General features: G+C 47.1%; 1 protein-coding gene across 2 annotated transcripts; it reads right to left on the bottom strand.

Moving 5' to 3' along the window:
• Positions 1-1943: 1943 nt before the first annotated feature.
• ZMYND19 (zinc finger MYND-type containing 19) lies at positions 1944-17463 on the bottom strand. 2 transcript variants are annotated; one of them, XM_043530655.1, is made up of 7 exons: positions 17298-17373; positions 15706-15765; positions 15142-15223; positions 14522-14628; positions 6507-6647; positions 4355-4535; positions 1944-3248 (listed from the first exon to the last, which is right to left on the bottom strand). In XM_043530655.1, the coding sequence occupies exons 3-7, from the start codon at positions 15142-15144 to the stop codon at positions 3105-3107; spliced, it is 576 nt and encodes a 191-aa protein (XP_043386590.1). In that variant the 5' UTR covers positions 15145-15223; positions 15706-15765; positions 17298-17373; the 3' UTR covers positions 1944-3104. The 2 variants fall into 2 exon arrangements, with proteins under 2 accessions (XP_043386590.1, XP_037735791.1); XM_037879863.2 differs by lacking the exon at positions 15142-15223 and having other exon boundaries at positions 17298-17463.
• Positions 17464-17877: the final 414 nt, after the last annotated feature.

The raw sequence follows: 17877 nt of genomic DNA, 5'->3' as shown, positions 1-17877 counted from the left end.
TAATCCGTTTGCTCAGTCTCAACCCTCGGCTCCCAGGCCCTTTCCCTCATCAGCTCCAGTCCCTCTCCTTACCCAGCCAGTCCCAGTCTCCCTAACCCTTTCCTTGCACAATCGTTCCAAATGGCCATTCCTCCCTCTCTTCAGCCCCCAGCCTACCCCCATGCATTGCAGTCCTTCTCTCACCAGACTCCTTGTCCAAATCTTCTGCTTCACCTCCACTGGGCCCAGGCTCTATTTTTGGCAGCTTCTTCCTTCATGCTGCCTGGGCACCAGTGGCTGGGCGAAGGGATCACTGAAAAGCAGAGGAGAAAGGCCGCCTTGTCTCAGTTCCAGTGCTCAGCCCCAGCCAGGCCAGCAGCAGCCATTACAGGGAAACTCTGGCTTTGCCTCCATGGTAGCCATGGGCTGGCATGTACTCTGTGTGACCAGCAGCAGGCATGGTGGGAGGCTTGAGCATGCTCAGTGAGGACCGAATCTGTGGAGATTTTAGCTGTGAAAATGCAGCAAGTCTCGGGGGAGGGGGGGGGGGGGGGGAAAACAGCCCACACATGTTCCAAGGCTAGCTTGGGCAACAATGAGCCAATTGCCGCGGAGGTGACAAAAGGCACCTCCCTGCCAGAGGCCACTACCCTGCCAAACTTTACATCTCTGCTCCAAAGCAAGGGAGGGTTAGAGTACTTCAAAAAGACTTTTAACATATGAAAAACGTTTTTCACTAGCCTTATTCTCAGCAACAGCTGAACCATTTTGGCTGAAATTTTCCAAGAAAATTCAGCCTGAGGCAGACACACAACATGGAAAAACATCAACCCAGTTCCAGCTTGGCACTTATAAACAACTGAAAACAGTCCTGTAACGAGAGGCATCGGACCACGTTAAAATGCAGTTCTACCAGCCCCACTTCTAACAGAGCAGATTTTCTTCCTTCTTGATGCCTAGCTCACCAGAGGAGAGTCTGTATTCACTGGTGCTTTCCATGAAACTGGGCCAGAGCTAGAAACCACTCCACCCGTACCCTTTTCCAACAACTCCTGCCACTGCCTCTTCCTATTTCTAGTATCTTCTCTCTCCATTCTACAGCAGAGTTTAATTTTTGAGAGAAGCGGCTTTCTCTCCTAATTCTTAGGGAGCCAATGGTGTCACAGCTTTCTGTACTAATAGACTAGTCTTTTTCATTAGTGTTTTGAGAAACTTTACAGTCCTAAGATTAAAATTATCTGACATTCATGGTTAGCCCCTAACAGGATCCAGGTAAGTCATCTATGCTCACCTTTTTTTTTTTTTTTTAAACACACAAATAAAACCTACCACTATAGCAAAAAGTTAAACGTTATTTCTAACAGTCTGTTCTGCACAATGATTAAAAATCCTCAAAGAGCTGCTGCATGGATTGTGGTCCTTAGTGCCAGTGCACTGAGATAGTGCCATGAAAAAAAATGTCAGTCATGCTAATTATCTGCCTATTGAAACAAGCAGAAAACAGGACCAGCATCATATGTATCTATGTCCCTTTTTGCATTCACAGGAACTTCTACTGGTTCATTTAAAGCAACTAATTATGTGCTACTTTATATGCTAAGGTGTTAATTAAAACCAGCATAATTTTACTGGTATAACCCCAGGTACACATTCCCATGAGAGGGCTTTTTCTTGGGCTTAGTTTATACATTGCTTGGGAAGGGGTTTAAGTTACAAGAATAAAAGGCTCTTATAACTATGCAAGTATGACAGGTAAAACTACTGGGGTTTCATGGCAGACGCTCGAGAGAAATGAACTAGGAGGACTGACCCACGGACCAAAGAAGTGAAACCCAACTGAAGTGATTTTTTTTCAGGTTCTTTAGGTTAACACTTATTTTACTAAAAACTTGGAGAAAAAGCTCTTTAAGAATTCAATACCTATTAATATTCTATTAAGGACAGAGAAAATTTACCACTGCGTATTTGAGTCAACCATTTAGTTCCTCAAAAACAATAGAGAGCATCCAAATTTGATGTTTCTGGTATTTCTAAGGAAAAGCAAGCATAAAATTCCAGTATCTATTATACATAATAAAAAAGCAAGAGGGGCCCAAATAGTTCTCTTTTCCAAAGCAGGTCAAAAAATTTTCCTTCCAACATTTTTGGTGTTAATTTTCACTATTAGGTAAAAAAATTCAGAAAGATATGATTTTCAGATTGATAGCATCTCTTTAAAATAAGGAGTATCCCAAAGCAATCACTGGACCTACAAGATCAGTTACAAATATCTGGAGAAGCAAGAGAGAAGATCCTTTGGCTACAGGTACACATTCATGAGCATACAAAGGTTTGACAGCAGGAAACCAGATTTAACTTTCTGCAAACACAAAGCATAATCTCTAGCAGCCCTTCTCCAGTGCAAGTGGGATCAACTAGCTCCATGCCCTTCCAGTCTCTTTGATGATACCCTGAATTCTGCCCAGTGTCAAGGCTTGGTGTACTAGAAAGAAAATGCTTAGTAAGAGATGTAAAGACCAAGTGTTACTGAGCTTCAGAAATGGCTAAAAGGGAACAACAGGAGAAAACTACAGAGCAGAGCAGACAACAGTTCATTCCAACCCTTTACTTTGTTTGTTTTGCTTTTTTAAATATAACTTCCATGCAGAGTTCTCCAGAGTAACTGCTGATGTCTGAGCCAGTCTCCTGGCCTTGGCACAGCCACAGATACCATTTAGCCACATGGGAGGAAAAGCTTTTGCTACATGACAGTTTTTTTACTTGTAGGCCAACAATGTGTTCTCATCTGAACATTACAGTAAATGTGTCCTATTGAGAATTTCTAACAAAAAACTGTACATGAGTTTACAAACATATTAACATATAAATAATGAGAAGCTTCCTGCCCGGAGCCTCCACAGTAGTCTTTTTGCTTGAGAATATAATACTGGAAGGGAAGACCCAATCCCTTTCCACAGCACCAGTCAGAGCTGGCTTAGTCCAGTCAGCTGTTCTGCTCAAGCATCACAGGGTTTGTCTTCTTCAGTGCCTCTGGCTTCAATAAGCAGTCTGTCATTACTGTGCAAAAGCAAGAGTCCAATGCCTTTGAGAAGGAATCCTGCTGCTGAGAGGCCTGCGCCACCCGGTCATCGTTCTGGTCCGAGCTCTTGCTGGAAGGTTCGTTTCTTCTCCCGACAGTGCTTCTTGTGAGCAGGCCAGTCCTTCTGCTGGCACTGAGACCCACAGTACCTTGCTACCTGGCATCGGCCACATATATTGAATTCACGTAACTAGAAAAAATGCAGAAGAGTGATCAGTTAGCCAGCTCAGCCCCAACAGTCCAGGTATGCCATTCCCCAAGAAGCCAGACACACTGACAAGCCCCATCATAAATCTATCAGCATTTGGGAAATCTGAACATCCAACAACTAGATTCATTGAATCAGTAGGGTGTGCAACCATTGCACTAACTTATGCTCTAAGGGCAACTGCAGCACTGAGAAGTTAACAGGTGTAATGAGCTGCGACCACTGACAGTTTCACATTTTCAGATATCTGCTTCATTGAGATGAGGCTCAGCACTCAGACCACCCCTCACCCCATCTACTCTCTGCCAGTTTCCCCTTCCAAAACTCCTTTGTCTAAAGGTTGCCTATCACCTCTTTCCTAGCAATGGCTAGGCACGCTACTACTTTGACGACTTTACTGCTCAGATCTTCATCTGCAGTTTTATCGCCTCTTGTCTAATGCAACTCCCCTCTTTTCCGTATTCTGCAGCTCTCCAACAGGCACAGAATGCTGCTGCCCATCCTCTGACATACAAAGCAGCATTAATACCCTCTCAGCAAGTTTATTAGATCAGTTCGGGTTCCAGTTCAAGATTTCCTATTTTTAAAACCCTCAATGGATTTGCTTAACCCTTCCCCACCACTGGCTGCCTTGCTGTCCCTTCACAACCTTGCCACTTATAATAGAAGAGCCTTCTCTTCAGCTCTTGTCATCTGGAGTAGCCCACTTTGTGTACCTCCCACCATGCATACTTGCTAAAGCATTTTGATATTCAGTCTGCATGGATTATACACGTAACTGTGGTATACAGCCAATTACTCAGAGTGTAAACGCCTTAACAATTCCTCAGGCTTCGTGGTGGTCTAATGGGGAGTAATGAAATTCAAATGAAAAAGAGAAAGTTAGTACTACTAGAAAAAATACCTTGCAGTTATTAAGGCAGGGAATTTTCTTCTATAGAGACTCAGATGAAGATTAGGGATGGTTTGAGACACTTAAATCTAGACAAGGCAAAGCACTGGAGACTACACTGCAGGGAACAATCTTTGGACACAAAGTGACCTAGTGGGTCTCTTCCATCGCTACTTTCAGTGTACTTTGAACACACCTGTTTTTCAATCATTGTGCATGGGGGGTAGTGACATTCATAGTATGTGCATGAGTTTTCCTCTTCCTCCACAACGTCCCCATTAGCGTTGTAATACCGCGTTACATTCAGCACAGGAAACTGCTCTTCTATTGGATCAGTGGGAAGCTGCTGGATCGCCAGCCAGTACAGACTTTGTTCCCTTTAACGGAAAAAACACATGAATTCTTTAACCCCATTAGAGTTAAGGGTCCATTTGCATTCCTCCCTTAACCAGCCTCTTTTCAGGCCTGATGCAAAAACCACCACCAAAAAATGTTTAATTGACGACACTGTATTTAAATAAGGGTCGATTAAAGGGCTTGTTCCCCAGTTTGAGCTCTCCTGGCCTGCTCTAATGTAGAAACTCTTGCCATTCACCGGTTTCTCAAAGGAAGTTTCTTAAATTGACCAATGTTCTGAACATCATCATCTTACTGGTGCTGCAGCTATTTCAACTTAGTAGACAAGGAAGAAATTAATGGGATTGAAGCCCATAGGTCTCCACTAACATAACACATACACTGTTCTAATGTTAAGACTGTACCATACAATTGAAACAAAACATCACTCAGGCAGATGAGTGAGGTCTGAAACTTACATGGGCCATAGTCTATGCAGCAGAGCACAGACTCAGGCCCCCACAATACACTAGCACAATAGGATGGAATCTGATTCCAGTAACTCACTTTGTGTTTAATACATATTAAGTTTGAATACCACTGCAATTGTTGGCTCATATCAGCTATGCTGGAATTTTGGTGCCTCAGGATAAGAGCCACAAGTGCACTATAACCAGCTAAATGCCAGATGACTAAAGATCATGCTACTGGCTTCAGCAACACAGTATTTGAGCACCAAGCACGGGATTTCTCAGGACTAACTGTATGTGGCAAGATTTTTCTCTGCACTAAATCTCTATGCAAACTATGCTGGAAAGACCCCCAAAATAGTTTGCACTCAAGGCTGAGCTATCATCTCCCTTCATGTTTTTGGTTTAATTTTAGTTTCCTCAAGTTGCAGGAGGTAGGTTTTTATCTTTTATTGCTTGATATTAGCCAGTTGTAATATTGTCATGCTTGGCTTGTTACACAACACTTTAATACATTTAAAAGATCTATATTATGGGGATTGAGTGATCTTTATTACTAGTAGTGCAACACAAGTGACAGGATTGTTTCAGCATTAGATGCTGTAGTGATGGACATTACAGAAACATCTGCTAGACAGCTGTTGCATCTGCTGATGCGTCTACTTGACCTAAGAAATCCTGACATCACAGGTAGTTACTGCAAAACTACTGTGATGTCAAACTATGACTCCAAACAAGCACTCCTGATCCTAGGGGCTGAGCCATTTTTTTAATAGTATCTACTTCAAGTCACATAACCCCTATTATCACAAGAGATTGTAAGCACTTTACAAGCTACGCACAGAGAACACTTCATCAACTGACCTACAGCAACTTCTGGAAAGTTAGGAGGCTACTATGTAGCGTTTAACAGTTTAGGACAGGAACTGAAATCCTTTATCCAGTTAAAACTGCAGACTTAGTTTTATGATGCCCAAATGCCATCATCCAAGTGCAATGGAATGTATGCAAGTTTAATAAAAAGCTACATTTGTAGCCAACAAGATTTTGATTGTTTTCTTCTTTCAACAAATATGATATAAATAGCCTTGGTGGAATTCAATTTTTGTAGTTTAAGTAGATATCGATGTATTTTTAATTTTTTGTATTTTAATCTAAGTTTTCACAGTTGCGGAAAATTACAGGGGGAGGGTTAGACAATATGTAACAGAACACATTGAAACTCAAAAAAGTAAAGCTTTATAACCACTAAACTACATATTGTCAATGTCATATCAGAATAGACAAAGTAATTAGTTCACGACTTTTTTTTTTTTTTTAATTTTGCCTATCTAAATTCTGATCATCATCAATGGAAATTTTTCGTTGGTTTGTGAGTGTCCCTGCCACAATTCTAAAAGACAAAGAACAGAAAAGGAGGGGAGACAGTTGGTCACAGTGATGACAGTTTGTTTTGTCTATAAACCACAATAATAATTTGTTGGATGCAGCTTACTCCTGAGCTCCATTACATCTCACCCATAAAATATTGCTTTGATATACCTTTGTTTACTAGAAATGTCTTCAGCCTTGGGTCTCCACCCCCACGGGACTAAACGCAGATTGTCCAGTCGGTTGTCTACCGTCACTGCGTTCAAATGCACCACTTGAAATCCTGGGGCAATCCCTCCCCGGTGCCTCTCCCTGGAAGAGATTAAATACAATTTGCAGTTCACAGCAAAGTACAGTTCTCCATAGACCATGAATGGTGTGCTCCTTGCCAGAAGGAGTAGTGTATCAGAGATAACATTCATGTCACTGTAGTGACAGATCTTCATGGCATTCTTATTAGAATAGACTTATTCCACAAGTTTACTATTCTGCCATAAAAGTGCTCTAGCTCAAAAATTTAATTGTAAGGCCACAGTCTACTCCCTTAATTGAAAAAGAAAATTACAGAATAAAATTTTATAGCACTTCTGCAAGACGTTAGGACAGTCAAGATGCATTAGATCAGATACACTCAGGTGCATGCGTGACATGCACATGCAACACTACAGTTAGAGCTCCATTAGGAAGTCTCTGAGCAAGGACTTAAAGGCTCCAGAGCTTCACCAGTAACCAGCAAGCACCATTTTAGTGCCAGTAATTCTATACAGTACACACTATAAAGACTCCTTTAGAACCACTGTGGGCTTTCGTGACCAGCAGGTACAAATAGAGATTTGTTTAAACAAAGAGGTTGGACAATTAGCATTTACAGGCCTTGCTTAATATACCACCCTCCCTCCCATCTACATTTATTTCCTCCTACTCCTTTCATTCCCTACATGCCTCCCCCCATTACTGTTCCTTTCATCTTTCTTCTGCTCTTTCACCCCATCAACCTGCTCTCTGTCCATGGGCAAGTGTCATTCCTGGCCCATCCTCCTTTTCTATTCCCAACTCATTTCGTGTAGCAATCTCTCTAAATCACCCCTGTCCTGAATTATTCCTCCATGTCTTAATCTCAGAGTGCAAGTCTGCAGGGCAGGGAGCTGGATCCGGCTATGTGCTTTGGAAAGCGACGAGTAATTTACAGCACTATAAGAGAATGTTAACATTAGGAGCAATGAACATTAAAGGTATTTCATGTGGGGATGGAGGCACAGCTTATTAAGCTTGCCCCACACTTCCCATTATAAGGCCCTGTTTTCAGTTGCTTATAAAACTTTGCCTAATTTTAACAGTTTAAGTTAAAATTTTCCACATTGGGGGTCTGCCTCGGGCTAGATGTTTTTGGAAAATTTCAGCCAAAAAGGTTCAACTGTTCCTGAGAACCAGGATTAGAAAAAATATTTTGTCCATGTTAAAAAAATTCTTGAGTCCTTTTCTTTGAAATGCTCTAGCACCCCCCTGCTTTAGACCGGGGACAGCCTTTGCATCAAGGATGTGCCTTTTGCCTTCCCCATGAAAATCCACCCAGATGTGGTCACAAGCCTTTCAAAAAATCACAGTTTGCACATACTCAGTGAAGACATTAGAACTTAGCAGTAAAGACGTCTGACAATTCCATATATGCCTCTCTCTGCTTCCAGTGCTGACCAGACTGCAATGTGTCATCCTCAGAGCCACGATGCATGCTCCAGCCCAGGCTGCAGGGTGCAAAGCTGGATTTTACTTTTAACTGCTCCTCTGGACCTGGGTGGGACCAGGCACTAGAATTAAGAGCAAGGAGCCTGTCCCGCCTGTGCTCTCAATGACCTAACTGGTGGCATCTGATAGAGCCAGGGAGTCAAACTGGGATGAGAAGACTGAGGAGACTGGGACAAGGAATCAATGATTGGGCAGAAGCGGTCAAGCCTGGGAGAATGGGCAGAAGAATACATGCCTACTAGGGTAGGCCAGAGCCTGGAATAAAGACCAAGATTCCTGCATCTCTCCATTCCTCTCCTGTCAAACAATATCTGGGAAACCCATTAGCAAAGTGTGCAGCTCGTCCCCTTCGAGTGCTGGTCCACATAAGATGACAACCTATTACTGCAATCAGTTACCCCAGTAGCTCAAGTGGTAGAGGCCTGTGCAGCGGATCTAAATATTCCAATCCTGCGGTTAACACACAGGGATGTCAGCAGGATGCCACATGATGGAATCTGTTTTTTTAGTTTGCTTTTTAAAAAACCCTATGAAATAATACATACGTTAGAAGAACACTACATTTGTAAAGTCAAGCAATCAAAAGTTAGAAAATGCCTGAATTAAAGGTGCACATGCAACCTTAATTTGGCCCCGTATCTATGCGTGATAGAGTCTTTAATTACATGATCAGACTATTTTTTCCACAGGACTCCTCATGCCTCTGAGAATAAAAAAGGATGAGTGGGGAAGGAAAACTCATCCTGAAGGCAGATTAGCCAGGGAGACATGAAAATCCTGCTTTGGGGAATGAATGTTGAGTTGGTTGAGTTCAGGATCCTGACGCAGGGAAGAAAGGTAAGCAGCAGGATACGGACCCTGGACTTCAGGAAAGCAGACTTCGACTCCCTCAGGGAACGGATGGGTAGGATCCCCTGGGGGACTAACATGAAGGGGAAAGGAGTCCAGGAGAGCTGGCTGTATTTCAAGGAATCCCTGTTGAGGTTACAGGGACAAACCATCCCGATGAGTCGAAAGAATAGTAAATATGGCAGGCGACCAGCTTGGCTTAACGATGAAATCCTAGCGGATCTTAAACATAAAAAAGAAGCTTACAAGAAGTGGAAGGTTGGACATATGACCAGGGAAGAGTATAAAAATATTGCTCGGGCATGTAGGAATGATATCAGGAGGGCCAAATCGCACCTGGAGCTGCAGCTAGCAAGAGATGTCAAGAGTAACAAGAAGGGTTTCTTCAGGTATGTTGGCAACAAGAAGAAAGCCAAGGAAAGTGTGGGCCCCTTAATGAATGAGGGAGGCAACCTAGTGACAGAGGATGTGGAAAAAGCTAATGTACTCAATGCTTTTTTTGCCTCTGTCTTCACTAACAAGGTCAGCTCCCAGACTGCTGCGCTGGGCATCACAAAATGGGGAAGAGATGGCCAGCCCTCTGTGGAGATAGAGGTGGTTAGGGACTATTTAGAAAAGCTGGACGTGCACAAGTCCATGGGGCCGGACGAGTTGCATCCGAGAGTGCTGAAGGAATTGGCGGCTGTGATTGCAGAGCCATTGGCCATTATCTTTGAAAACTCGTGGCGAACGAGGGAAGTCCCAGATGACTGGAAAAAGGCTAATGTAGTGCCAATCTTTAAAAAAGGGAAGAAGGAGGATCCTGGGAACTACAGGCCAGTCAGCCTCACCTCAGTCCCTGGAAAAATCATGGAGCAGGTCCTCAAAGAATCAATCCTGAAGCACTTGCATGAGAGGAAAGTGATCAGGAACAGCCAGCATGGATTCACCAAGGGAAGGTCATGCCTGACTAATCTAATCGCCTTTTATGATGAGATTACTGGTTCTGTGGATGAAGGGAAAGCAGTGGATGTATTGTTTCTTGACTTTAGCAAAGCTTTTGACACGGTCTCCCATAGTATTCTTGTCAGCAAGTTAAGGAAGTATGGGCTGGATGAATGCACTATAAGGTGGGTAGAAAGTTGGCTAGATTGTCGGGCTCAACGGGTAGTGATCAATGGCTCCATGTCTAGTTGGCAGCCGGTGTCAAGTGGAGTGCCCCAGGGGTCGGTCCTGGGGCCGGTTTTGTTCAATATCTTCATAAATGATCTGGAGGATGGTGTGGATTGCACTCTCAGCAAATTTGCGGATGATACTAAACTGGGAGGAGTGGTAGATATGCTGGAGGGGAGGGATAGGATACAGAAGGACCTAGACAAATTGGAGGATTGGGCCAAAAGAAATCTGATGAGGTTCAATAAGGATAAGTGCAGGGTGCTGCACTTAGGACGGAAGAATCCAATGCACCACTACAGACTAGGGACCGAATGGCTAGGCAGCAGTTCTGCGGAAAAGGACCTAGGGGTGACAGTGGACGAGAAGCTGGATATGAGTCAGCAGTGTGCCCTTGTTGCCAAAAAGGCCAATGGCATTTTGGGATGTATAAGTAGGGGCATAGCGAGCAGATCGAGGGACGTGATCGTTCCCCTCTATTCGACATTGGTGAGGCCTCATCTGGAGTACTGTGTCCAGTTTTGGGCCCCACACTACAAGAAGGACGTGGATTATTGGAGAGAGTCCAGCAGAGGGCAACAAAAATGATTAGGGGTCTGGAACACATGATTTATGAGGCGAGGCTGAGGGAACTGGGATTGTTTAGTCTACTGAAGAGAAGAATGAGGGGGGATTTGATAGCTGCTTTCAACTACCTGAAAGGGGGTTCCAAAGAGGATGGATCTAGACTGTTCTCAATGGTAGCAGATGACAGAACGAGGAGTAATGGTCTCAAGTTGCAGTGGGGGAGGTTTAGATTGGATATTAGGAAAAACTTTTTCACTAAGAGGGTGGTGAAACACTGGAATGCGTTACCTAGGGAGGTGGTAGAATCTCCTTCCTTAGAGGTTTTTAAGGTCAGGCTTGACAAAGCCCTGGCTGGGATGATTTAACTGGGACTTGGTCCTGCTTCGAGCAGGGGGTTGGACTAGATGACCTTCTGGGGTCCCTTCCAACCCTGATATTCTATGATTCTATGAATGGGCAAGGGCCTGTCCTGAGGCCATGGGCATGTATAGCAGGGAAGGATATGGAGCCCTTTTGTAAAGGACATTGGTAGTGTTGTTTAGGCTGCTGTCACCATTTAGTCCCAACTAAGTGCTGCAAATCACACTCCACTGAAGTAAATAGGATAGAGAGAAATAAGCTTCCCCTTTGCATTCTGGGAGTAGCTAGTTTCCTGTGCTGAGGGCTGAGCTGTGATTTTAAACTAATTTTAGTTAAACTGGTGTCAAAGGCAATTTCGACACTTATTTTGAAACCGCAATATGCAATACTAACTCAAGATTGTTAAGTAGACAACCCCTAAAATGGAAACAACTCATCAGTAATGTCAGGCAGACAAGCTTAGCTCTTGCAGTATAAGCTGCATTCTTGCAGAAAATGCCAACTGACTCAAATTTTTCTACCTGCTGCAGTTTTCTCTGGTTCTGAAATTAGGTTTAGACAAGAGGCAAGGTTTGGGGTTGGGAACCATGACTGGCTATTGGATGAGGACAACACTTCATCGTTTCATTTAAAGACCTCAAAGTGCTTTAGCGTCACAGCCCACTTGGAGGGAGGGCAGAACTTCGGGCTTGGCCTGCCAAGGAGAACATGGGGTTTTGTTCTGTAAGTCAATTCATGTAAGTCAATCTGAGCGACGCTGGAGCTCGGATTACTGGGGCAGGAAAAAGCCCAAGACCACTGACCAGGCTGTAGCTGGATGGTGCCTGCAACCACATTGTGGGAGGAATTAGGCAGGGAGGAATACTTGCCCAGAATGTGTCCCCATGTAATTAAAGGTTATCATAATTAAGACTGCGAGTTTGTCACGGAGGTCGCGGACGTCACGGATTCCGTGACCTCAATGACTTCTGCAGTGGCTGGTGTGCCTGGCTCAGGGGCAGTCTCTTGGGCCACTGAATCTCCCCCTGCCCCCACAGCACTTGGGGTGTGGAATGGGGCAGAGGATTGGGGCATGGGACGGAGTGAGGCAGACTCTGAGTGGTGCTTACCTGGGGGGCTCCCCAGAAGTGGCAACATCCCCCTTGTTCAGCCGCTAGGCGGAGTCGTGGCCAGGCAGCTCTGCACATTGCCTCTGCCCATAGCGCTAGCTTCACAGCTCCCATTGGTCGGGAACCACAGCCAATGGGAGCTGTGGGGGCAGTGCCTGCAGGCGAAGGCAGCACCCAGAGCTGCCTGGCCATGCCTCCGCCTAGCAGCTAAGCAAGGGGGATGTCGCCGCTTTTGGGGAACCCCCCAGGTAAGCGCCGCCCAGAGCCTGCCTCACTCCGTCCCATGCCCCAATCCCCTGCCCCCTCCTACACCCAAACTCTGCTGCTGCTGCAGGGGGGAAGAGGGGAGGTGTGGAGCCCGGTAAGGAGCCTGCCAGCCCCGGCAACCCAATCCCCCCGGTACCAGCAGGAGTCCCGGATCCAGGACCACGTACCACCGCCCCACTCCTCCCACCCAAGCACCCGTGAGGGCCCCGGGCAGCCCCCCACCCCCATCCCAAGTTTTATTCATTGGTATTTGTTGTAAAAGTCATGGACAGGTCATGGGCCATGAATTTTTGTTTACTGCCCATGACTTTTACTAAAAATACCCATGACTAAAACGTAGCCTTAATCATAATGCATACATGCATGGGGAGGGAGCATAAAGAGATACTATTTTGTGTACACAATTCAACTGAATTCATTAGAATTTATTCAAACAGTAAAGCAGTCTTGTTACTGAAAGAGGGAATGAATGGACTGCTCAATATGCAAACAGCTGGACCACCACAATGTGGATAACTTTCAATCAGTCATTTGAACAAAAGCTGCATCCTTTTATGGGATTATTAATTCTACTTATGGACTTTAGTTATTACAGCATTAGGTTTGTGTCTACTGCAGTGGGCAATCTGATTTACCAAACAATTATAGTCAGTTACCTTTGCAACGAGATTATCCAGCATTGCCAGAGGCACTAAACCTAACAGGTGCAGAATGCTAAGGACTTGTCTACACTTGAAACGATACAGCAGCAACGCTTCAGCGTAGACACTACCTATGCTGACAGGAGAGTTTCTCCTGTCAGCATAGGTAATCCACCTCCCTGACAGGTGGGTAGCTAGGTCGACTGCAGAATTCTTCTATTGACATAGCGCTGTCTACACAAGAGGTTTATTGTTTAACTGTGTCACACCCCTGAGCAACGTAGCTGGGTTGACCTAACATTTCAGTGTAGATCAGGCCTTAGACACCAGTGAGGGGCAGTATGTGAAAACACTATTTGGGGGGAGGAGGGGGACCTCAAGGGGGGTCCCACAGTTGCATGAATATTTAGCCAGAAAATTCATTAAGCGGTAGGTTTGAGTGGATATTTTCTGGGCAACTCCAATTTAGGGAAACAATATACGAACTCATCAAGGTGACCAACAAACAATATCCCTAGGTTTATTTCTCAAAATAAAGGGCTTTCAATGACTACTTCAGGATTCTCTCACCATAAGCAAAAAGAAAAGGAGTACCTGTGGCACCTTAGAGACTACCAAATTTATTTGAGCATAAGCTTTTGCGAGCTACAGCTACACTTCACCAGTGAAGTGAGCTGTAGCTCACGGAAGCTTATGCTCAAAGAAATGTGTTAGTCTCTAACATTCCACAACTACTCCTTTTCTTTTTGCGGATACAGACTAACACGGCTACTACTCTGAAACCTCACCATAAGCAGTACCTTTTCTACAAACTTTTAAGTTCAGTTTTTAGTTACCAATGATAGTCAAGGCTTTGTTCTGTGCATAAAAGGGAGCAAAATAAGTTCCTACAAGATAGCTAGACAGGAGAATACACACTTTACAAAGTTAAATAACCAATTTAAAGTACTGAACATATCAGCCTCTGAAGTGTTTAGATAGGAGGCACAGGTGACTTGCCTGACAAAGGATCTAGAGCACTGACTAGTATTCAATAAAGTGTACAAACTTGGAAGTTAGTAGCAAACAAAGCAACACCACGTTGAAACAGTCTGTTGAACCTTTAGCATTGTCCTACCCCAATCAATCATTCATAAGACTGAGCAAACCACACAAAACATTCACATCTCACTGGTACTACTGGAAGTTATACTTGCATATGATGGGGTGAACAGAACCCAAAGATTCTAGGAATTTAGTAACTCCTAAATTTAAACTATGGGTATAGATGGGCATAATTCGGGCAAACAATTAGTTTCCCATGAGCAAGATTTCTTACAGAGAGACTGGATTTGTTCTTTATTAAGCCTTTTAACAAAGCAGATCTCTAATTGCACCACTGTTAGTGTAATAATGCATTTAATGCACATAATACATTATTTAATGTACAAACAAGCTGAAGATTGCAAGCTACACCTCTGACTGAAACCTTTAATATATTAATTCTTTGTACACCTACCACAGTAGCTCATGCAGCAGACGCCCAGATCCCCTTCCTCTGTTTTTGTCAAAAGCATAAGCAAATATTTTAGCACCATTTCCATCAGCATCTACCTCCATCCGAGCCTGGAGAGAAGGAAAGAGTGTTCTGTGACCAAGGGCATTTAACTGTCAGGAGCATTGCTTAACATTCCATTTGGGAAATGGGAGTCAGGAAAGACCAACACCCGACATCATCTGCCCCCTGCAACTGCAGGAAACTGATTATGTGCCACTTCATCTTAATGGGATTTTAGTTATTTAATACTTCTGTATTAGACAGAGACCAAAAGGTTCTGCTATTGCACAAATGTGATGATCTGGGGAGAAGGAAGAGGTGGACTACACACAGCAGAAACACTGTGGGCAAAGACGACGTGGGCCTGTGGTTAGGGTGTCAGCCTAGCTTCTCTGCTCTGCTACAGACAATGGACAAGTCACCTGGTCTCTCTGTGCCACTGCGCCCTGTTTGTAAAACGGGGATAACAGCACTTCCCAATCGCACAGGGATGCTGGTAGGATAAGTGCATTAAATATTGTAATGACTCAGATATTATGGTACAGGGGCCTTAGGACTTTTGAAAGACAGACAGAATTCACCATTGAGTCATGTAGAGCCCACACTTGTTGCTTCAGAATTTATTATGTTTTCCTCACCACACCACAGCAGCTGCTAATGGGACTGGAATGGAGAAGGAAAAGGGAAACGTGATCTTTCTCTATACAGACAAAAAAGGGTGTGTTTTTTAAACAACCCCACCCACCTTAACACCCACATACACAGTTTAATACCTTTAAGGACAGTTGAGCTGGTCTGTGAACACCACAGTCTTAAAGGTTGTGTCTACCCAGGTACAGGGAGGGGGTTCAATTGAGTTAAGCTAACTTGATTGAAAATAGACCTTTTCTGCCTCTGTAGATTTACCCTATAACTTAACCTTTTTAAACAAGGTTGCAGCTTAACAATTGTAATTATGTATGTCTTACAGGTTAATATCCATGTTCAGATGCCATGCTGTAGACTTAGAGGCTAGTAGTAATGTTAATAGCTATCTATCCTCTCTAGAGAGGGGAATTGTCATTTGCTAGCACTATTCTAGCCACCGTATGTCAAGAGTCTAATAACCACATTGGCTCAGAGAACTTAAAGCTCAGAACACTTACCTCAAAAGAGTAACTCTCCACTAATGGGATGTCTTGTTCATCTATTAGCGTGTACTTTGTCTAAAATATACCAAACATGTTAAAGGCAGTTAAGAACAGCTGTAACTTTTTGAAAGATATAAGGTTAATACTGAAGTTATTCTACAGTATGATTTAACTAGCAGTATTTTAACATGGCAAGTAAGCAGCACCTGCACAACCGGTTCCTGATGACATCACTTTACTGGGAACAGATTTTTTAGCTCTATTCTTTACACCAGGGGTTCTCAACCTCTTTCTTTCTGAACCCCGCCCCCCTGCTATAAAACCTCCATGGCCCATCTGTTCCACAACTATTTTTCTGCATGTCCAGTAGATTAAAAGCCAGGGCTGGCACTAGTGGATAGCAAGCAGGGCAATAGCCTTTGAAAGCCCACATGACAGGGGCTCCGCAAAGCTAAGTTGCTCCAGCTTTGGCTTCAGCCCCACACAGCTTTGGCTTTCTGCCCTAAGCCCCATAGAGTCCAACACCGGCCCTGCTCTCTGGTTTACTTTGGTGGACCCCCTGAAACCTGCTTGTGGCCCCCCAGGGGACTTCAGAATCTGCTGCCTCACACAACCAAGGCTTGCCATGTGAAGTGGGATGGCAAAGCATCCAGACCCTAGGTTTAATACAGGATCCACTAGCATTGTGGAAGTTATTAAAATATTAGTGATGTATCCAGTTATTTACCCGTTACCTAATCCAGACACAGTACGTTCAGCCCTGTAGGGCGAAGGACCCCCGCGGCGGGTCGCCGCTCCGGAGCGGAGGGAAGGAAAACGCCCCCGTGCTCCGGGGAGAGACCGGGGGGAGGGAAGGTCTGTAACTGGACCAACCTCTACAGCGGAGAGAGGAGCCTCTGAGCCCGAGGAGCCCCTCCTCAGCCGCTGCCACAGCCCCCGGGGACGGCGCGCCCCGCGCTCGCGGCCCGCCCGCGCTCCTGTCCAAGCCCCGCCGCCCCCGCACGAACTTCGAAAAAGCGGAGAACAGAAGCGGAGGCCGCTCAACGGCGACCGCCCCCGTCTCCCCCGAAACCTGGGGGCCCCGCGGAGGCGACCCCGCCCGCCCAGAGCGCCGCGCCCGGAGGCATCGCGGCGCCGCACGAGCGGCGCGGGGCGGGGACGGGCCGAGCCGCGCGGCAGGAGCCGGGCTCGGCGCGAGCACACGCGCGGCACGCGCGGACTCGGCAGCGGCTCCATCGGCGAGCGGAGCCGGCCCGAGCGCCCAGGCCCCGCGGCCGGAGACCGCCCCCCGCGCTGGCGCCGCCAGCCCCATCGTCCCCGGCACGAGGCTGCGACCCTCGGGCCGGGGACGCGAACGCCCCGGGCAGCCCGGCCGGGCCCCGCGCGCCCCGAGGCGGAGCGGCCCCGGGCCCGCCCCCAGCGACTCCCGCGCCCCGGCTCCGCGCCGCCGCCCGGCCCGGCCAGGCCAGGCGAGGGCCGCGCTTCCCGCCCGCCGCGTGCCCGGGGCAGCGCTGCCGCCCGGGAGCCCCCGCGGGCCCCGCCAGGGCCGCCGCCGCCCAGGGCCCCCGCCCGGCCGCGCTCGAGCCCCGCCGCCCCGCGCCGCGCACCTTGCCGGCCACCCGGCCGAGCCGCACGATCCCCAGCTTGAAGTCGGTCATGGCCGGGCCGGGCTCGGCGCCGCCGCCTGCGCTCGGGACTCTGAGCCCGGAGCCGCCGCTGCCACGCGCCGCCGCCTCGCGCACACCCGGGGGGCGGGACAGCACCCCGCCTCCCTCCCTGCGGCGCTCGGCCAATCACGGCACGCGTCGGGCCGCGCGTCACCCGCCTCCGCCGCGCTCGCGCCCAATCGGGAGGCGCGGCTGTGCGGCGTGACGCGGGGCAGCGGCCACACACAATGACGTCACACTCGCGGGAAGCTTTGTGCCGCCAACACTGGAGCGGAGCGACGCCACGGGGGGGGGGGTTAAAGGCGCCGCCGCCTCCTCCAGCCTCACCGGCCAGTGCCGCCCCCTCCCCCCCCGAAACCCCTCGCACTACGCCCGGCCCCCGCCCCCTGGGCCCCCTGCCCGGCCCCCGCCCCCGTGCACCGGCCCCCGCCCCCTGGGCCCCCTGCCCGGCCCCCGCCCCCGTGCACCAGCCCCGGCCCCCTGGGCCCCCTGCCCGGCCCCCGCCCCCGTGCACCGGCCC

This window comes from Chelonia mydas, chromosome 16 (genome assembly GCF_015237465.2).
Source record: "Chelonia mydas isolate rCheMyd1 chromosome 16, rCheMyd1.pri.v2, whole genome shotgun sequence".
In the NCBI taxonomy this organism is placed as follows: Eukaryota; Metazoa; Chordata; order Testudines; family Cheloniidae; genus Chelonia; species Chelonia mydas.
The sequence above is the reverse complement of the archived record's forward strand: the minus strand, read 5'-3'. Positions and strand labels throughout refer to the sequence as shown.

Coding starts and splice junctions, on each gene's coding strand:
- ZMYND19 (XM_037879863.2), bottom strand. CDS start 17,348: ATGACCGACTTCAAGCTGGGGATCGTGCGGCTCGGCCGGGTGGCCGGC. Junction 4,536..6,506: donor GACATTTCTAGTAAACAAAG/GTATATCAAAGC, acceptor TTTCCGTTAAAG/GGAACAAAGTCTGTACTGGC. Junction 3,249..4,354: donor GCACAATGATTGAAAAACAG/GTGTGTTCAAAG, acceptor CATTTTTTCTAG/TTACGTGAATTCAATATATG.